The sequence below is a fragment of the Geotrypetes seraphini genome, chromosome 11 (genome assembly GCF_902459505.1).
Source record: "Geotrypetes seraphini chromosome 11, aGeoSer1.1, whole genome shotgun sequence".
Taxonomy (NCBI): Eukaryota; Metazoa; Chordata; class Amphibia; order Gymnophiona; family Dermophiidae; genus Geotrypetes; species Geotrypetes seraphini.
In genome coordinates this window covers 11735808-11758062 of record NC_047094.1, presented here as the reverse complement: position 1 = coordinate 11758062, position 22255 = coordinate 11735808, and the positions used below count along the sequence as shown (strand labels likewise).

General features: G+C 43.8%; 1 protein-coding gene across 1 annotated transcript in view; it reads left to right on the top strand.

Moving 5' to 3' along the window:
- The first annotated feature begins 3945 nt into the window (after positions 1-3945).
- The window catches only part of ARPC1A (actin related protein 2/3 complex subunit 1A), a 51128-nt gene continuing 32818 nt past the window's right edge, over positions 3946-22255 (top strand). Inside the window, exons 1-3 of the mRNA XM_033914250.1 lie at positions 3946-4158; positions 10011-10116; positions 10669-10773. Coding sequence (XP_033770141.1) covers positions 10053-10116; positions 10669-10773 — 169 coding nt within the window. The 5' untranslated portion in view covers positions 3946-4158; positions 10011-10052. The remainder of the gene's footprint in view (positions 4159-10010; positions 10117-10668; positions 10774-22255) is intronic.

Genomic DNA, 22255 nt, shown 5'->3' with positions numbered 1-22255 from the left:
GGCAGTTTTAAATCTCCCGCGGAGGCAGGGCTGTGACGTCAGTGGGCGCGGTCAATAGAAGATAAGCGCCGCCCCCATGTGCTTTTCCCTGACGTTCGGCTGGTCAGGGATCTGTAGTTATAGCCTGGCATGAACCCAGCAGTAGCTTTGAATAGAATGAAGTAGATTTATCTGCCTTTCCTCCCGCCCTCCATAGCCCAGGACATAATCTCATCCAATCCCCTCCCCCATAGCTTAGAAAGGAAGCCCAATCACCCCCTCCCCAACACAGAAAGTCTTAATCATTCTCATATCCTGATCCTACCCCCGACTCACCACCCACCATTATCTAGCACAGGAAGAAATCCCACTCTTATCTGACCCCCACTTCTATCCCATAGCATAGGAAATAATCTAATTATTTTATCTGACCCCTCTCCCCCCCCCCTAGTGTAGAAAGTAATTTCATTCTCTTATTTTGACTCCCCCCAGCACAGTAAGTATCCCCATCTCTTATCCCAACCCCTCCATAACACAGGAAGTAATCCCATTTTTTTTTATCCTGCTCCCCATCCCTAAACCTTCAGAGATATCCAACATTCCTCCAAAGTTACCAACAGATCAGGCTTTTAAGCAATGAAGATTCACAAGATATATTTCCACTTAGTGATGCTGCTTTGGTCTAATTGTCATGTTTTGACTCTCTTGGAAACCATTATGGATCAGCTTTTGACAGCCCTGCATCAACTATTACAGGACATTAATTCCTTGCACTGATAAAGTGTGTTTCTGAATTCGAATTAACTGTCCCAAAACTGACCCAAGACAAATTTGGAACAACTGTCTTGTTGGTCATGCACAGAGGGTAGCCTTAAACCGTCATCCAGGTTGCTTTTCTTTATTTTGCCAATGGAATTTTCATGAAGAACAATAATCCTGACAGTGAACTAAAACCAAAAGCAAGTTCAAGGCGTCATTGTCTTAATCAAAGTGGGCTTTGTTTTGTCTTCTTGAGAGCTCCCCCTGCTGTGACTCTAAGGAAGAAATCAATAGACTGTACCCTATCAAGATGATAATTAACATGGTAAAGAATGCCAACCAAAGAGAATTATGGAAAAGAGAGCAAATGAAGCACGTGCTTCAGCTTAGACACATCTGCTGTCCTTTGCTGGCGGATTTTTTTTTTTTTTAATTTAAGACGATTCCTTTTCTTGTCAAAGATGGAAAATGTAAAAACAAGTCTGTTCAACCTGACAGGTTTCTACACCTGCTCTTGACAGTTTCATTAGACTTAAATGAAATAGAATGCACCTCTTTTTTTTTTTTTTAAACCAACCTTTAACCCTTTCAGGACCAAGGGACATATTTGTCCCATAACTTTAAAATCCTATAAATTTTGATTGGGATAGTCTACAGTTCTAAATTTGATATGTACGGATTCCATATGATACTGCCTTTATGTAAACAAACTGGTTCCGACATTCATTCATTAGCGTCATTGCCAGATTGACGAGAAGATTCACTTGCCACACTGTCCATAAGCCAGAAGTGTGATTTTTTTAAATAAAAATAATGATATTTCACAAAAAAAAATCAATTTTTTGGCATCTGCAAGCCCTTTTTACCATAAAAATGTCGTCAAAACCACAAAAATTGGCCTACGATCCTTATGGTCCTGAAAGGGTTAAAGCAATAGTTTATTTCCCCTTCTGATCATCTTAAAGCCATATGCAAATGATACAATGGCAAATTTAATTCTGCTTAAGGGCAGTATTTGAGAACCATCATACCACTGACAATATAATTCACAACTACAGTATATTATAAATAGACCAGTGGAGAACAGTATATTTTTATGTTCAAATAAACTATTTTGTTCATAAATAACCCGATGAATTCTGTTACAAGCTGGTCTCTCTGTGTTAGCTCTCTGGGACAGGAACACCGTAATCTCTTCCCTTGTCCACAGATGAGGCAGGAGACTAGTATGTTATTTATAAGATTTAGGGGTCCTTTAATTAAGCTGTGCTAACTGATGTAGGAGCTAGATTCACTAAGCAAGCCAATCGGGTACCAATCGGTTTGAGAGCCCTTTGCGACACGATTTCCCTCCGACCCAATCCGTGCATGCAAATGAGGGGAATCGGCATGCAAAGCAGGAAGGATGCGATTCACTAAACTTACCAGCTGGCTGACCAATCAAAAAACTAACAACTGGTGAGGACCAGTCGCTTGTGCTAAAACTCTGCTCTCTGCCCCGATTCTCCTGCTCTAGCTGCCCTGCGCTCTGCTCTCTGCCCTGATTCTCCTGCTCTGGCCACCCTGCTCTTTGCTTTCTGCCCCAACTTACCTGCCCTTCCCTCAGTGCGAGCCTGTGGTTTTAACCCACGGGTTTAAAGCGGGTTAAAACCAATAGATCGCAAAGGCAACGCGAGTCGATCGCGTTGCCTATGCGATCTTTTACTTCCTGCTGCTTCCCCAAGCCAGGCCTGGCACGTACAAGCGCCGGACTTACAAAATCTCACCTCCGACGTCAATTCTGATGTTGGAGAGAAAGTTCTGGGCCAGCCAATCGCTGCCTGGCTGGCCCAGAACTTCCTCCCCAACATTAGAATTGACAGAGGTGAAGTCTTGTGGGCCCGGCACTTGTACGTGCCAGGCCTAGCTCAGGGAAGCAGCAGGGAGAAATCGCGTTGGTGGCTTGGGGTGGGGGTAGGGAAAGAATCGGGGAAGTGGAGAAATCGGCTTGATGGCTTGGGGGGGGGGCAGGGGGAGAGAGAAAGAAAGGCAGAAATAACGAGGGGGCGAGGGAGAGAGAAAGAAAGGCAAAGAAAGAAATATTGGCTTTACAGAAAAGGAAGTGCAACCAGAGACTCATGAAATCACCAGACAAAAAGGTAGGAAAAATGATTTTATTTTCAATTTAGTGATCAAAATGTGTCCATTTTGAGAATTTATATCTGCTGTCTATATTTTGCACTATGGCCCCCTTTTACTAAACTGCAATAGCGGTTTTTAGCGTAGGGAGCCCATGAGCATCGAGAGCAGTGCAGAGCATTCAGTGCTATCGCGGTTTAAGAAAAGGGGAGGGGGTATATTTGTCTATTTTTGTATAGTTGTTACTGAGGTGACATTGCATATTTTAAAGTCATGTGCCTTGACCTCTGATAAAACCCCCGAATGCAAATGATAATTAACATTTTCTCTGCGTACAGTGTGCTTTGTGTTTTTTTTTTTTAATTTTATTGTTGGTAGATCATTTTGACTTGGTCATTTTAAAAGTATCTCGCAAGCCCAAAAAGTGTGGGCACCCCTGATCTATAGTCTAGGAAGATGGTCTGCGCATGCTCAAGGATTGGTCTCCAGCGATCCGTGCGGTTGGGGGGGGGGGGCGTGCCAACGATCACCCCATTTGCATGCAGGCCTTTAGTGAATTTGTCGGGCACGGATCAGACACGGAAAGGAGATTAGTGCGCACTAAAGATTAACGCGTGCTAAATGCTAAGGCATCCATTATATTTTATGGGCATCTTAGTATTTAGCGCGTGATAATCTTTAGTGCGCAATAAATCGGTTAGCACACCTTAATAAAAAGACCCCCCTTATTTACAACTGTAAGTGGATGCTTCACCATGGGCTTCTAATTAGCAACGATCAAATAGTTCAACTTTGCCCAGTGCAGTTACAAACAGGTAATAAAGTTCCCTAATCACTGATGTTCTAACCCACAACAAAATCCCAAAAGGTTCCGCAGTAGTAAAAGGGAATCCAAAAAAGGCAGAAACTGTGCAATACAATGGCTGAGATGAAATATTTACTGGAGACATGTATCAGCCCTCCCTGATTGCGCATGCGCGACCCCGAGCCTACCCCCCCCCCCAAAGGCGCACGCGGCGTCTCGAAAGTTTCCCGCCCTCTCGCCAGGAGCGCACGCCCCCACCGCTTTCTCCGCCTCCCTCGCCCTGCGCACGCGCCTTCGGGGAGGAGGAGGAGGAGGAGGAGGCCCGCGAGAGGCCGCCAGGGCGCAGGCGCCGCTCCCATTTCCTGGATTCCTTGTCATTCGCTGCCCGCTCGCCGCCGTTGCTCTCGTGCGCGCTCGGAGCGAATTCGCGTCGACTGACCAGAGTCCGCGAATTCAGGTCCGCCCTGGGCTTCGCCGCTTTCGCTTCCGCCCGGCAGGTGAGTCGAGGGAAGGGGGCGGCTCTCGGCTTGATTTTCTTCCCAGCCCGCGTTGGCGGGAACCGGCGCGAGGGCAGCGGGGAACGCTGAGCGCTAGGCCGTTAACGCTCCCTTTCGGGGGAGACCGTTGCCGGTTTGGCGGGTGGCACCTGGACCCTGAGCCGGATTGTTTTCGGGACTTGCCGGGGGAGGGGGCGGAATCTGGGCTGCCAGCACGGGGAGTCGCCCTAAAGCAGTGGTTCAATCTCTAACCCTTTGCAGGGCCACATTTTGGATTTGGAGGTCCTTGGAGGGCCAAAGAAAAAAGTGTTAATGTCTTATTAAAGAAATGACAATTTTGTATTAGATAAAACTCTTTATAGTTTATAAATCTTTCCTTTTGGCCAAGTCTTAACAATAATATTGTCATTTATAGCTAAAGAGACTTATGATCAAGAAACGGTTTCTTTTTACTTTTGTGATTATGATAAACATACCGAGGGCCTCAAAATAGTATCTGGCGGGCAACATGTGGCCCCTGGGCCACGAGTTTGAAACCACTGCCTTAACTGTATCCATTTGTCAAATAGTAGTGGAAGAAACCGGTATATGTGAAATCAGTTGTTTTAGTAAGTATGAGTATGCCTCAGCTCATAACCATGTTTTATATGCTCCTCTATTCATTTCACGTGCTTTTAAATATGAAAAAAATATTTAAAAGCACGTAAAATGAATAGAGGAGCATATAAAACATGGTTATGAGCAGCCAATGATGAAGCGCCACATAATTCTCTCCGCAGTCAAGAGATAGTACAGTGGTGGGGCTGAGGCATACTCATACTTACTAAAACAACTGATTTCACATATACCGGTTTCTTCCACTACTATTTGACATTGATATTTGATCCCGGTAAAACATTAACTATTACATTTGCCATATTTTCTTGGAGGTTAACTGTATCCATACATCCTGTTTACCAACCTCATCAGTGATGTCACAATGGCTTGTGACCGCGAATAGGGAAATACCGTGAATATCCGGCTCTGACCCACCCTCGCCTCCCTCTCGCCTTCCCCCAGCATCCCGGCCTTACCTGGTGGTCTAGCGGGCTTTCGGGGCAGGAGCGATCTTCCTACGCTCCTGCCCCGTGGAGATCGCCAATAGGAAATGGCTGTGGGGAGTTCCCGTAGTCTCTCGAGACTACAACGGGAACCCCCTACAGCCATTTCCTATTGGCAATCTACATGGGGCAGGAGCGTAGGAAGATCCTGCTCCTGCCCCGAAAGCCCACTAGACCACCAGGTAAGGTCGGGATGTCAGGGGAAAGCAAAAATATGGGTTTGTTTTTTTCCCCCCTCCCCCACCCCCCAAAAAAATCACAATTATGTGAAATCGCGAGTGCGAAAACCGCGAATGGGGAGGGGGAAGTGTATTACAAAAAACACAATCAAAAGAGATGAAAAGAACTCCATTATATAACAGCAAGACCTCGACCATTCACACAGGCCCATTATCATACCAACACACAGATTTCATTAATACATTGATGTAGAGTTGTAGACAATACAAAATGACATAACTAACACCAGCTAATATTGTGAAATGAGTAGACAGACAACAGGGATCGCTTGCTCTGCAGCTATGCTTATCATTTTTGGTGTATATGAAAACAGGTTGTAATTTGTTAATGATTTGCTTCATTTTGTCTTACATATTGGTTTTATTGCACCACTAGTTCAAAGAACTCATTACAGAATGACAGATGGGTAGGGCCGCTGCAAGTGTATTTGCTGGCCCGACTACCCATGGCCCTACTTTGCTGTATTGACATTGGTTCCTGTTGAAGTGGTTTCTTGCCGGGGCAGGGCATTGACCATTTTCATGCCATTGACTGCCTCACCGACGCGTCCCATGCCACTTTCTCCTTGCTAGCCACATCATTAACATTTCCCACAAGCTATTTGTAAGCTGGACTGCCTGGACAACGTTCAGGCTGCACATATCATTCATGGCAATGAAACAGGCAAACTGGTCCAGCACATAACTACCTTTATTTATAGGAGGATGATGAAAGAGAAAGCAGTCTTTGACTGTTTATCAAATATCAGTCAGTTGTGGGTTTTGTGAGTAAAATTGTAATCCATATTTATACTCTGTGAGCAGACTTCTTCCAAATTCTTTTCATTTTAAGGTGGGGGAAAAACACCCCCCTCAGAACTCCTTAATTTCCAGCATGTACCACCTCAGCAGTTTTTCTGTCTCCTTTGTAAAGGATGTAGCCTTTTCCCCACAATATCTGTAATCTTAATATAATTTGTGCTGCAGATTTATAAAATTTGTCATTCTGTTTGCTAACTAGCCATTGTGGATCAGATTCTATAAACGGCTTTTAAAAATGGTGCTGGTCACATGTCAATCACGCTTAGGTGCCGTTTACAGAATCGCGCCTTACGGCACCTATCACAAAACAGGCACTGGTAATGTAGGCCAGAATCGAGCCTAACAGCACCTATCTCCATCTCCACCCCCCCAAACACGCCCATTTCATGCTATAAACACCTACCATTTATAGAATTGGGTAGACGCCATTAGATTTCTTTCCAGTTATGAACTTGTTAAAGCTCTTAATGTAGGCACCAATATAGGTGCCTAGTAGCACCTAACATAAGCATCCTTTATAGAATAATCGGGCCCTAAGTGTTTGTATCCCTGCCTTTCTGTTCTTACAGATAATTCAGTCTGTCCCAGTTCTTCACTAGTTTACAATGTTTTTTGCCTTTCTGAAAGGTTATTTTCTTAGAAGTATTTATGCCAGTCTCTTAGACCAACCAGAAACCAAAACATCTTTACGTACCCAAAGATCACAGGCTGCAAATACAAATCCTTTTTGGACAGGACCTTCATATTCCAAGCAGGCAGACAACAGTCCTGGCTGGACAACTACATAAATAGAGTCAGTCTGACCTATGGCACATTCCGAAAATCAATTAAAATCATTCTGTTAGACAAATTCATCTCCTAAACAGAAGCCTCTCCACTCCCAATGATATATTCCCCCTCTCTCTACCTCAATGTAATTTGCTGTCCCCTACATATTACTTATGTAACCCCGACTTCTTGCTTCCTGTAATTTGCTGATTGTCCAGCCTTCTTAGAATGTGAACCGCCTAGAAGTCTTTTGACTATGGTGGTATAGAAGAATAAAGTTATTATTATTATTATTATTAATTGTGGATGGTATAAATTGATTTGTACTGAATTTTTCATTATCTGCCATCACTTATTGGATTCTGTGATAAAGATCTAATGTGGTTAGGGTTGTAACTGTTGCTGTTGAGACAAGCAAGCCAGTGTTAAGCAATGAATTTTGCATGTCCATAGCACTTGTGTACCTTATTTTCAAGTTTAAACTATATTTAATGTGCTACCTTTAGGTGCATTTCAGGAGAATTCCTAGTTGTCTTCTGATTTAGAATCTGGTGTCTGCCTGTTCTTGTCAAATCACATATTGCCTCTTCCCCAGGGATAAGGGGCTAGGGAAGTTTTGTCTACATAACTGATTTCTGGCAGGAGTGCTGGCACCTTTGTAAGAAATGCAATAAATGTGCTGTTACCATGTCCAACATGATCCAACTGAATATGTATTCAGTAGGTTTTTGTGTATTTTATGTTAGAACTGTATAATATATCAACTCACTGTTTGCAGCCTTGGATCAGTATTTCAGTTTGCTCTGCATTGATTTCCTTTTACTCTGCTCTTTCATGGCATGCTTTGAGAGGAGAAAAAGCTCAATTATTAATTTGCTCAACTGTTCTGTTTTATAAAATTCTTGTTTATTAACCTGCTGTTGTGCTTTTTTAATGCATGCCTCTTGTTCTTATGTTCTTGATTGTAAACTGTGTATTACCGGTAGTTGTGAATCATTGCAAAATCCTTTGAAAATTAATTTAACGTTGTAAGATCATGCTTGAACTATTTCTACTATTCAGTCCAGAGTATAAACGGAGTATGGTTTGTCCTTCTAAAATAGAAATACAGAAAAAAAATGAAAGCAAATGAAGACCATATGGTCTGTCTAGTCTGCCTAACTATGCCATTTACTATCTCTTCCTCTCCATTAGAGATCTAAAATACTTGTCACATTCTTCCTTGAATTCAGATATGCTTTTTGTCTCCATCACTTCCACCAGGAGTCTGTTCTACGCATTCACCACCCTTTCCATGAAAAAGTATTTTCTCGGGTTACTTCCGAATCTGGCCCCTTTCACCTTCATCATATGCCCCCTCATTCCAGAGTTTCCTTTCAATTGAAATGCAGCCATAATTCAGTCACAGCACTAATCCTAAACTCTGGAAAATAATATTTTTGAGTTCAGCAAATCATATGTTGAGCAATATTGTGAAGAGCTGTTGGATAGGTTTGCCTCTTTGCAGGCAATCCCAAAATCAGCAATAGAGCAGACAGCCTGGAAGATTTGAATAACATGAGAAGGGTCATAACAGCTCAAAGAATAGTCTGGAATTTGGCAGCTAAGATTTAATGTGAAAAAAAAATGCAGGGTCGTGCATTTGAACTGCAAACACTGAAGGGGAGCAGTGCAGTATAGGGGTGAAGTACTTCTGTGTATATTAAAAAAAAAGCAGGACCTGGGGTTATTGCATCAAACGATGTTAAGATGGACAAGTGGGTAGAAAAGGTGACCACAAAAGACAAAAGGATGTTTGTTTGAGTGCATAGGGAGGGGAATGACCAGCAGAAAAAAGGAGTTAGTAGTTCCTCTGGACAAGAGATCCCATTTAGAATTGTGTGTAATTCTGGAGACCACACCTTTAAAAAGATAAAAACAGGATGGAGTTGTTCTTTACCATAAAGTATATGGAGACTGACTTAAAGATCTCAATATATATACATTAGAAGAAAAGCAGGAGAGGGATGAAATTATATGACATTTATCAGGCACATGGGATCTCTTAAGGAGAAGAGGAGACAGTGAATGAATGCCCACATGGAAAAAATGAATACGGAGAAAGTCGCTTTCAATTGAAAAAAAGCTCTGGAATGAGAGTATAGGATAAAGGTGGCAGGGGATGGACTCGGGAGTAATTTAAGGAAATATTTCTTTACAGAAAGGGTAGTGGAATAATGAAACAGCTTCTCAATAGAGGTAGTGAAGATGGGTACAGTATCTAAATTCAAAGAAAGGGTGAGGCAAGAACATAGGGCCTCTAAGGAAGAGGAAGGTATTGTAGAACACTGCCTTAATTTTCTCTTTTTCTGTTACATTGGCTTTCTTTGTTCATTTTGTGTGCTTGAATTTCAACCTTGTTTAGCATGAGGGTGGGGATGTATGCTAACAGTATCAACCATAAATGGTTATGTTGTAATCTTTTAAAATGACATGGGCGTGAGCCTCTTGGAATGACATCATTGGTTGCACTTGATTATATGCTTGCAAGAACAAAAATAAATATACCAAACACATTTTTGTGGGAAACCAAATGCCAATTGATACTTGGCAATAAATAGGAAAGACTAAAAAAAGAGACGGATCTGGTAAACTAAGACAGAATTCGATTTTACATGCTGAACCTACTGGAAGTGTGGCTCACTTTCAGTCTATTGTTGGAGATTCATCATTGCTCTTTCTGCCTTTATTTGTCTTGCCTTTGGGTCTGGTGAATTTTTCTTTATAGGTTTGAAATGACAGACTTCTTTCAATTGTTCCAGGAACCATATTATTTCTGACAGATCCATTATACGCTTTAATTCGAAGAAATAATGCCAGACTTCACAACTAGTGCAACTGTTAACTTTACTTACTCTCTGGTGGATTTTTAAATGCTAATACAGCCTTATTAAAATCTTTCTAGCTATTTTCCTTCTGAAAACACTACGGAAGTCAGTTGCTCAGAATGTCCTTGCATCAGTTCTTACTTGAGCCAATCACCTGCCATGCCTGGAACCGAGATCGTACCCGTAAGTATCTAGCCTTTTGGTAAACTTTTATAATTTAGTAGTAGACAGATTGATAATAGACATGAATTCTGTACATAATCTGTAGGTTTGATCCACTTTAGAAATACACAAAACAGAAGTCTCATTTTTGAAGGCAGATTCCTTAGAACAGTGGGTTTGATCTCAGTCCTTAGGATGCATCTCGCCAGTCAGGTTTTCAAGAGAGCCTCAATAAATTATGTATAACATAGATTTTCAGAACATTTAGATCTTTCATGTGTATTTGTTGTGGGTATCTTGAAAAGCAAACTTTGCAGTTATGTTCTCAGGACTGGGTTGTGGACAGTGCCTTAGGGTATAACAGAATGCTGTATTGATCAGGGGGTTCATTCAGCCTGCTCATCTAGAACATAGATGAATACAGAGCTCTTCATTAATCTGGTTTTGGTTTGTAAAATATCTTTTGGGGGAACAATATGTAGAGGTTGGGGAGTTCTTGTGCTATACTAGCACTGTTTGGACTGTAGGTATATAAAATATTTGGATTTCTCTATCTTTTTTTTAATATGTCAGAGATTGCTATCAGTCCCAACAACCATGAAGTTCACATCTACAAAAAGAGTGGGAACCAGTGGGTGAAAGCCCATGAGCTGAAAGAACACAATGGCCACATTACAGGTAAGGAAAGAGGAGCATAGCTTGGAAGGTCTACAAGGAATCTGAAGGGAATGGGGGTAGTCTTGTGAAGTTCTCTTATCTTGTAAGCTGTTGGTTTTTTTACGAAGAAAGCTGCATGGTTTTACCATGGTAACGGGAAATTTTGAAGAAGCATGTACAAATTCTGACTGGTAAGGAGCATACAAATAACCTAATAGCAAGAGCCCTTTGTTCTTTTAAGAATCTAACAATTTTATAAATTTCTAAGTAAAATAAGTCAGCTTGTATACCGGGATAACTGGCATAGTTTTTTTTAGCAGTGTTCTATTAAAAGCACTCATTTCTACAGGCTTCCAAATACAGGCATTAAACCACCTACTGATGTTTCACACCAGACAGAAATGGTGTTACTTTGTGAAGCACAGAAATGAATTGTATTGTAGAAATGAGTCGGATAGTTATAGAAAATTCAGGCTTTGCAGCAGATTGCTAGAGGTGCGTGATTGACGTCTCTCCTGCTGTCCCAAGATGTAAAAAGAAAGTCACATGACTCACTAGTTTGCCTGTGCCAATGTAACCTTTAGAAATGGCAATCGCACTAACATATTTGCATTTCTAAGGCAGCGGCTGGAGCTGAAGGAATGTGAGGGTGCTAAGGGAAAGGCAAAAATCAGTAGAAGAAAGGACGTGAATGCCATTGTGCCACTCAAGCAGCCAAACTAGACAACCAAATCGCCAATCTACTGACGGCATCCCTCAACTACAAGACTTTTAGAAAAGAAATAAAGACCATACTCTTCAAGAAAACTCTGAAAAAAGAAATAATACCGCAAGTCTCAAACTCCACCTCTCACTAAAACCAACTACCCCAAACAAATAACCTTACCCATTTCTCATTCTTTTTGAAAATGACCAATTTTTTTTTTTTTTTTGGTAAGTTCTTGTTGTAATACATCTTGGATAATTCTTTTGTAATCCGCCTTGAACTGCAAGGTAATGGCGGAATAGAAATCCCTAATGTAATGTAATGAATGTTTATCCAGTAGAGGAGGCTATTCCTCTGAAGAAGTATCCATAGACTGGCTAATGAACTGCCATATTGGTATGGGGTCTACATCAAAAGCCCTCTGAGATGGGACTGAAAGATCTAGAGGAGAGATGAGGAATATAAAATGCACAGATTCAAATATTTGAAAGGTGGTAGAAATGTGCAGGTAGCATGGCTTTTTCAGTAGAAAGGTATTTCTAGAATAAAGGATCATGAAATGAGGTTCCAAGGGAGTACAGTTAGGATAAATGTCAGGAAATGCAGGCTATACAAGGAAGCTGGGAGGCTTGGAGTACAACTGTGGTTGTTCAGATTATAGATCTTGGATCTGGATATGGGAAGGAGTAGTCCTGGATACCTAAGAAGGAACAGGTTGAGAGAGAGAGAGTTTGGCTTTATATCTGGCCTTTTAGCAGTGAGGAGAAGTAACTAGGTCAACTGAATAGGCTCTAAAAGATTCTCTGTTATTATTGGCAACATTACGGTATTGAATAGATAGGATTATCCCAGGACAAGCAGGCAGCATATTCTTGACTGATGGGTGACGGCACCGACGGAGCCCCGGTACTGACAATTTTAGAGTGATTGCACTCTAAGAACTTGGAAAGTTCTAGCAGGCCGCACCGCGCACGTGCGAGTGCCTTCCCGCTCGACAGAGGCGCGCAGTCCCCAGTTTCTTAGTTTCCGCGGAGCTAAGAAGACGCACTTTCAATGGCTGTTGAAATTTTTTCCACAAACGCCTTCCCGCTCGCGTAAACCTTTTCGGTATTTTATTCCTTTTTTTCTTATTTTCTTTTTAAAAAAAAAAAAAGAAGAATTTTCTTTTCTTTTTTTCTCATTTTTTCGGGTTCGCCCCGGCGTGGCCTGCTGCCACCATCGAGGCCTCGGCCTTCGATTTGACAGAAGCCGTTTTTACGTTCATGCCCCCCCAACCCGGTTTTAAGAAGTGCCAGCGGTGCGCGAGGCCCATTTCTCTTACCGACCCGCACAACTGGTGCTTACAGTGCCTCGGTCCTGACCATCGAGCGTCCACCTGCACCCGCTGTGCCACTCTGAAAAAGAGAACTCTAAAAAACCGCCAGATTCAACAGCGGTTGTTGTTTGGTACCGAGATGTCGGATTCGGCGGCACCGACCCCGACTTCAGCCCCGACGCAGTCGGCACCTACCTCATCGACACCGCGCCGGCATCGCTTTCCTCAGGTAAGCCGGCTAAGAAGCCTTCCCCGCTGGAGCGCCCTCCGGTCTCAGTGGCAGCGAGCCCAATCCTGCCGACCTCGAGGCGCCCGCGGAAGCGCTCCGCTCAGATTGAGGTTAGCCCCTCGACCTCGGGTTCCTCTTCGGAGTGTAGAGGGCACCAAAGGTACCGCAGAAGAAAAAAGCGGTACCGATGCCTTCGCTGGACGAGCGAATTGCCGCCGTCCTGCAAGTACAGCTTAAAGAGCAATTGCAGTAGCTCCTGCCTGCTCTTCTGACACCGAGCCTTCCAGTCCCGGTCCGGTCTGAGCTACCGGTACCGGCAGTGGATCAGCCTCTTTTATCGGTATCCACTTTGTCGGTACCGGTACATACAGCTTCCTCGGTGTCCATGCCAATTTTAGCGCCGGAACCAAGGTCTTTACACCAGGCGGTGCAAACTTCGGCACCGGCACACCCGATAACATCTCCCGGTACCGTTTCTCAGAGGTCTGGTAAGTCGACTCACAAAACTCGACACCTAGAACCCTCCACACCGGAGTCACGGGACCGTAGCTTTCAAGTGAGGGACCCTGATCTGTGGGGTGATTCAGAGGAGCCTTTCCTCTCTGAGGGAGAGTGTTTGTCAGGGGACGAGGATCCTTCTGGTTTAGATCCGTCCTCCAAACCTGATGCAACTTCTTTCACCTCTTTTCTCAAAGAGATGTGCGACTCTCTCTCTATTCCCTTGGAGGCTGAATCCAAAAAATCTAAGGCATTTCTCGATGCATTGGACTTTGACCAGCCTCCAAGGGAATTATTAAAATTGCCTCTCCATGATATTTTGCGAGAGACTTTCTATAAAAATCTAGAGACACCTTTGACCATTCCAGGAGCTCCTCGCAAACTGGACTCCTTATATAAGGTCATACCTATTCCTGGCTTTGACAAACCGCAACTCCCCCATGAGTCTTTACTGGTGGAATCTACTTTAAAGAAATCCACGGGGGCTAGTGTGTATGCCTCTGTCCCTCCTGGCAGAGAAGGTAAGGCCATGGATAAGTTTGGCAAACGGTTGTATCAGAATGCGATGCTAGCTAATAGATCTGGGAACTATGCTTTCCATTTTTCGTTCTACCTTAAGCATCTCATTCAAACTTTGTCAACTTTTGAGAAATACCTCCCTGACCGTAAAAGATCTGCCTTTCGCCAAACTTCTTCATCGCTCTTACAACTTCGTAAGTTCATGGTCAGATCAATCTATGATACCTTTGAGCTGACCTCTAGGGCCACGGCTATGTCAGTGGGCATGCGGCGACTGGCCTGGCTTAGAGTTTCAGAAATCGATGTCAATCACCAAGATCGCCTGGCCAATGCACCTTGCTTGGAGGATGAGCTGTTTGGAGAATCCATGGACTCCACTACCCAAAAGCTCTCAGCTCATGAGACTCGGTGGGACACTCTCCTTAAAACGAAAAAGAAAACCCCACCTACCAGGCCTTTTCGCCACCAGTCGGCCTACCAGCGTAGATTTGTGGCTCGTCCTTTACCACAGGCCACACAACAACCCAGGCGTCAGAGGCAAGCTGCTAGACCAGCACAGCAGCAACAACAGGTGAAGCCTCCCCCTTCACAAAAATCTACTCAACCCTTTTGACTTAGTTCTCCAGGACATAGCCAATCTTCCTCCTTCTGCCCACCTTCCGCAGCCCATAGGAGGACGCCTTACTCTTTTCATAAGCCGTTGGGAAACCATCACCTCGGATCAGTGGGTCCTCAACATCATCCGCCACGGCTACTCTCTCAACTTTCAGACACTTCCTGCCCAAAGTCTGCCAAAAGAGTCTGCTTTGAACACTCCTCAGGTTTCACTCCTTCTTCAGGAGGTTCAATCCCTCCTCCTTCTGAACGCCATAGAGGAAGTTCCTCTAGATCAAAAGGGGCAGGGATTCTACTCCCGTTATTTTCTAGTCTCCAAAAAAACAGGAGATCTCAGACCCATTTTAGATCTTCGCGATCTCAACAAATACTTGGTCAAAGAGAAATTCAGAATGCTCTCTCTAGCCACTCTTTACCCTCTTCTCAATCAAGGCGACTGGCTATGTTCCCTCGATCTCAAAGAAGCATACACTCACATACCGGTCAATCTGGCTTCCAGACAGTACCTACGCTTCATGATCACTCGTTGTCATTACCAGTACAAGGTGCTACCCTTCGGTCTTGCCTCCTCTCCAAGAGTGTTTACCAAATGTCTGATTGTGGTGGCTGCTTTTCTACGTTCCCACCACCTTCAGGTGTTTCCTTACCTAGACGATTGGTTGATAAAGGCCAATTCATCTCAGACAGTACTACAGGCCACCAACCAGACCATCCTGTTTCTACGTTTGCTGGGGTTCGAGATCAATCTACCCAAATCTCATCTCATCCCCACTCAGAGACTTCAATTCATTGGAGCAGTCTTGGACACAGTCCTCATGAGAGCGTTCCTGCCCTCCAACCGTCTTCAAACACTTCAATCTCTATGTCAGCAGGTGCTTCCACAACGTTCCATCTCTGCCAAGCAAATGATGATACTCTTGGGCCACATGGCCTCCACAGTTCATGTCACACCCCTCGCACGTCTTCACCTGCGCACTCCTCAATGGACCCTAGCTACCCAGTGGTCCCAAGCGACGGATCCTTGCTCACGACACATATCTGTGACATCATCTCTTCGTCAGTCTCTACAATGGTGGTTGATATCCTCAAATCTCTCCAGAGGTCTTCTGTTCCATCTACCTCCTCATCAACTTGTCATCACCACCGATGCCTCCCCTTATGCCTGGGGAGCTCATTTGAACGAGTTCCAAACTCAAGGACTTTGGACAGCTCAGGAAATGAAGCATCACATCAATTTCCTGGAACTCAGAGCAATGTTTTATGCCCTCAAAGCCTTCCAGCATCTTCTCTTTCCTCAAGTCCTCCTGCTGTGCACAGACAATCAAGTTGCGATGTACTACATCAACAAGCAGGGTGGGACAGGCTCTCGCCTCTTGTGCCAAGAAGCCCAGAAGATTTGGGCTTGGGCCACAGATCATCATCTATTCCTGAAAGCTATCTACATTCAGGGAGAACAGAATTCCTTGGCGGACAAGCTCAGCAGAATTCTCCAGCCTCACGAGTGGACACTCGATCCTTTAACTCTGCAGTCCATCTTCGCTCAGTGGGGCACTCCTCAGATAGACCTCTTTGCAGCTCCTCACAATCACCAGCTGCCCCTATTCTGCTCCAGACTCTACTCTCCTCACCGTCTGGCAGCGGATGCATTTCTCCTCGATTGGTCCAATCTGTTCCTGTACGCTTTCCCTCCCCTGCCTCTCATGTTAAGAACCTTATTCAAGCTCAAGAGGGAACGAGCCACCATGATTCTGATTGCTCCACGGTGGCCCAGGCAACATTGGTTCTCCCTTCTACTTCAACTCAGTTCCAGGGAACCCTTTCTTCTTCCACTGTTTCCTTCGCTGCTTACACAACTTCAGGAGACCCTTCTACATCCCAACCTCCAGTCTCTGCACCTGACAGCTTGGTATCTCTCGGGCTGACTTCGACTGATACTCTTTTGTCTCAGCCCGTTCGCTCCATTCTGGACGCATCCAAGAAACCGGCCACTCTGCAATGTTACCATCAGAAGTGGACTCGATTTTCTTCCTGGTGTCTTCTTCATCATTTTGATCCCACTTCCCTCGCAGTGGAGACGTTGTTGGATTATCTTCTTTCTTTGTCTGACTCTGGCCTCAAGTCTACTTCCATCAGAGTCCACCTCAGTGCTATTGCGGCTTTTCATGAGCCAGTTCATGGAAAACTCCTCTCAGCTCATCCCTTGGTGTCCAGATTCATGCGGGGTCTTTTCAATGTGAAACCACCTCTTAAAGCCCCTCCTGTTATCTGGGATCTCAATGTAGTTCTTTCCGCCTTAATGAAGCCTCCATTTGAACCTTTGGCTACCGCTTCTTTCAAGTTTCTCTCTTGGAAGGTACTTTTCCTTATTGCTCTTACCTCTGCCAGGAGGGTCAGTGAGCTACATGCACTAGTTGCAGATCCATCTTTTACTGTCTTTCATCATGACAAGGTGGTTCTGCGTACACATCCAAAGTTTCTCCCTAAGGTTGTCTCTGAATTCCATCTCAACCAATCTATTGTTCTGCCTGTCTTCTTTCCGAAGCCTCACTTGCATTCTGGAGAACAGGCTCTGCATACTTTGGACTGTAAGCGGGCTCTAGCTTACTATTTAGAGCGTACTAAGCCCCACAGATCATCTCCCCAACTCTTTCTGTCCTTTGATCTGAATAAATTAGGACGTCCTGTTACTAAACGTACGTTGTCAAATTGTCTTGCAGCGTGCATTTCATTTTGTTATGCTCAGTCCGGACTGACACTGGAAGGTTCTGTCACGGCCCATAGAGTTAGAGCTATGGCAGCATCTGTGGCTTTCCTCCGTTCCACGCCTATTGAGGAAATCTGCAAGGCTGCTACATGGTCCTCAGTTCACACTTTTACATCTCACTATTGTCTGGATGCATTCTCCAGACGGGATGGACACTTCGGCCAATCTGTTTTGCAAAATTTGTTTTCCTAATGGCCAACCTTCCCTCCATCCCTCTTTTTGTTAGCTTGGAGGTCACCCATCAGTCAAGAATATGCTGCCTGCTTGTCCTGGGATAAAGCACAGTTACTTACCGTAACAGGTGTTATCCAGGGACAGCAGGCAGATATTCTTGCGTCCCACCCACCTCCCTGGGTTGGCTTCTTAGCTGGCTTATCCTAACTGGGGACCGCGCACCTCTGTCGGGCGGGAAGGCACTCGCGCGTGCACGGTGCGGCCTGCTAGAACTTTCCAAGTTCTTAGAGTGCAATCACTCTAAAATTGTCCGTACCAGGGCTCCGTTGGTGCCGTCACCCATCAGTCAAGAATATCTGCCTGCTGTCCCTGGATAACACCTGTTACGGTAAGTAACTGTGCTTTCTGCCTTGATGGTGGCCAATCCAAGTCGCAGGATGCTGGACTTTGATGGCCCTTTATTCTGAGCCAGTTGAGGGCATTTAATGATTCAAATGATATACTCGTATTCTGTCTGCTCAGTGTATTGCATAGATGTGGTGTTTGTGGTGCTATTAATCTTAGAGGTTACAAGTGACATTTATTCTTGGAGTCGCAGGTGTTTATTGGCTGTTGAATGACTGTGCTGCTCTGTTCAGGTCCCAGTTTTACAGCTGTTGCTGAGGAAAATAGTGGGTTGGACTTTTCTCCTTGTGATTGTAGTATAGAAATTCCTATCTCCTTTTTAAGGCAAAATTTAGCTCTATCACTGCAAGTGAATGTTTGGCTTGTGGAACTAGAAGAATAACCTAAATATAAGACAGCAAAATCTTTACTGGTATGCACTAACAGGAATTTAAATTATTTCTAACCCACCTTTACTATAAGATTGTTAAAGCACAGTAAGAGCTCTTAGGTGGCAGTGAGCCATACTCTCCCATTCAAAAACTCCTAGTAAAACGTATCCCAGTATAAAATAAACCATTGCTTCTACCCTGTTAAGAACTCCTAATATGCCATAAGAACATAATCTGTATTCTTTCATAAGAACATAAGAAGTTGCCTCCGCTGAGGTAGACCAGAGGTCCATCTTGCCCAGCGGTCCGCTCCCGCGGCGGCCCATCAGGCCTAATTGCCTGTACAGTGTCCCTGACTGATTTTGTAACTGCCTCTAATTCTCTAATCCTATCCCAGTTTGTTTAAAAGAACCATAGCCTATCCATTATTTGCCTCCCTTTTAAATTTATTTATTTATTTATTTGTATTTAATTATTTATATACCACTTATATCCTAAGTGGTTTACATTCAGGTACTTTATCATATTTCCCTATCTGTCCCGATGGGCTCAAACTCTTTTTAGTGTACCTGGGGCAATGAGGGGATTAAGTGACTTGCCCAAGGTCACAAGGAGCAGCGAGAGATCTGAACTCACAGCCTCAGGTTGCTGAGGCTGTAGCTCTAACTCCTGCTCCACACACTCCCACAAACATAGTGGGTTTTCATCTATACGTCCAGGTTGTATTTTATTTTTAAAAGCAGTGGTTTTATACTGCTAGAGTCTAAGAAACTCCAGGTTACAAAAGTTTGCCATTTGATTTTTATGTAGGGCATATCGTCATGGTGAGTACTTCTGAAGCAGCTTTGCCCTCAGGAAGTTCTTAGGCCTTAAACAGGCATTTGAGCTGTGGGGAACAACATCTCATAAGTAGCTTAGGCCAAAGCAGCATGCTTGATTGGGCTACAGCTTTCATGGCTGAGGTAATGTCTCAGACTGTTTTTTCAAGCAGTTCTGATGATTTCACTAGTGGTTGTCCAATGTGTTATGTACTTCTAAAACTTTCTAATTTGAATGCCGATCGTATGGGCTGCAAGGGCCTGACACTGTGGTTATTTTAATCTCATAAGTAATACTCTGTTCAGCTGCTCTTTTTTACCCCATATAGCAGGTTGTAAAGCAAGTACATCTTGTCTTGCATTTCTGTTGCTCTTTGGTTTGTGCTTCTGAAAGGCAGAATTTGGGTTGTCATTAACACTATTAAACCCGTGGGAGTGATTGCCAAACGTGACGTTCTCTGAGGTGTTTTTAGCAAAATCCTCCTCCTCTATGAGGGCTGTTGAGCTGTACTGTTGAGGTACGGTTTGCGAGACCAGGCCAGGGTAATTCCAGGGTCTCCTTGTTGTGGTGGTTTTGACTGGAAGAAATAATTTAAAAAAGTTTATTCCAGGGTTCTTGATGTAAACACCGCCAACAAGGATACTTCATCTGGTTTCTATTGCCCACTCCTCAGAAGCCTTTTTCTAATCCGTATCGCACATCTCCCTCTGTCTTCTGTTCTGACTTATAGTCTGTGACCTTTTGAATCAGGTCCTGTCTTGATTCTCTGCCACTTTGTTTAAAAAGAAAAAGAAAGCCACTTCCATTCAGGACATGGCACTTCATCCTATCTGGAGGATGGGATCAAAGGAAAACTGTCATTAGAGAGGTTTATCCTATATAGAGAGGAATAATCCTAAACAAAAGCACAGAGGAGGTAGCCTACATGTTTGGCACACTTTGGCAGATACAACTTTAACACCTTGCTCAGAATAGGTGAATTACCTAGCTTATCAAATTTTACACATTATAGATCCTCAACTGATCACATTATGGAATCACTTAGGCCAATTAACAAAGTTTGTACAAGAGCTGACTTTGAATATAACATATTTCTCAATGTGTTTTTCTCTGGTCTCCTATATGTAAGTGTCCAAAGTCCATCCTTCTTGCTTCCCTTTTCCCCTGATGAGGCTTTCTTGGGGCTAAGATGTATGCTATTAATGTCTTGATTCACAAGAAGAAGAAGTCATAAGATTTGTTGCTTTATCACTTGAAATATGATGAACTTATGCTGAAGGGGGCCCTTATAGAGCAAAACACACAAAACTTTGATTTCATTCTCAATTTGCTTGTTAATGGACATAAGAACATAAGAATAGCTTTACTGGGTCAGACCAATGGTTCCATCAAGCCCAGTAGCCCATTCTCATGGTGGCCAATCCAGGTCCCTAGTACTGTACCTGGCCAAAACCCATGGATTAGTAACATTCTGTGCTACCAATCCAGGGCAAGCTGTGGCTTCTCCCATGTCTTTCTCAATAACAGACTATGGCTTTTTCCTCCAGGAAACTTTTCTTAAAACCAGCTACACTATCCGCTCTTACCACAACCTCTGACAATGCGTTCCAGAGCATAACTATTCTCTGAGTGGAAAAAAAAGTTCCTCCTATTGGTTTTAAAAATATTTTCCTATATGTCCCCTAGTCTTTGTAATTTTTGACTGAGTGAAAAATTGATCCACTTGTACCCACCGATTCTACTCCACTCAGGATTTTGTAGATTTCAATCATATCTCCCCTCAGCTGTCTCTTCCAAGCTGAAGAGCCCTAACCTTTTAGTCTTTCCTCATACGAGAAGAGTTCCATCCCCTTTATCATCTTGGTCGCTCTTCTTTGAACTTTTACTAGTGCCACTATATCTTTCTTGAGATAAGGAGACCAGAATTGAATGCAGTACTCCGGATGAGGTTGCACCATGGAACGATACAGGAGCATTATAACATTCTTAGTCTTGTTAACCATCCCTTTTTTTAATAATTCCTAGCATCCTGTTTGCTTTTTTGGCTGCCACCACACATTGGGCGGAAGGTTTCATCGTATTGTCTTCAATGACACCCAGATCCTTTTCTTGGGTGCTAACCCCCTTGGTGGTCCCTAGCATCTGGTAACTGTGGTTCAGGTTATTCTTCCCAATGTGTATCATTTGCATTTGTCCACATTAAATTTCATCTGCCAATTGGACACCCAGTCTTCCAATTTCCTAAGGTCTGCCTGCAATTTTTCACAATCCGCATGCATTTTAACAACTTTGAACAGTTTAGTGTCATCTGCAAATTTAATCATCTCACTTGTTCCGACTTCCAGATCATTTATACAGTAAATAAGTTAAATAACACTAGTCCCATTACAGACATAACTTACATGTTACATTATATTACATTAGAGATTTCTTTAGCACTCTCCAGACCAGTAGAGGTTAATCTTTACGAATGGGTATATATCCAATCATGACCAGCAGGTGGAGACTGAAAACAAAACTGTGGGACAGTATATAATATACTCCCTTCTCTATTTACATCAGTCTTCTTTCAGTCTCCAGCAGGTGTTGAGTGATCTGTACCCATCTCCCTTGGTAGGGCTGTTGGAATTTGTTTAGGGGGTTTCTAGTCCCTGTTTTTGGCTGGACGGAGCTTGGGCGGGCCCTGTTTGGGGGTCCATCCGACCTCGGGGGTGTCAAACCCGGCGGGTCTCGAGCGGGGTCCCTCCCCCCACTTCCTCCACCTCCCCACATTTTTTTAGAGGAGCCTCAGCAGTAAGCTTTGCCCCCTAAATCAAGCAAGGCATATTGCTTCAAGAGCCTGTGGAGTCTGTTCTGTAAAAAAAAATAAAATCCTGAGGTAGTGCCGGTCTGCAGGGTTGCTTCCCTGTCAGTTTAATGTTTTTTACTGTATTTTTTCTTCTAACCGGCACTTTGTTTCTAGCTAGGTCGCGTATGGAGCAATTGTGCCCTTCTCCGGGGGAGTGGGACACAATTAGGTCCAGCCGCGAGGCACTCGCGGCCAGACTGAAATCGGTAGTTTGGCCCGGTGGGGTGGTGGAGCTCCGTC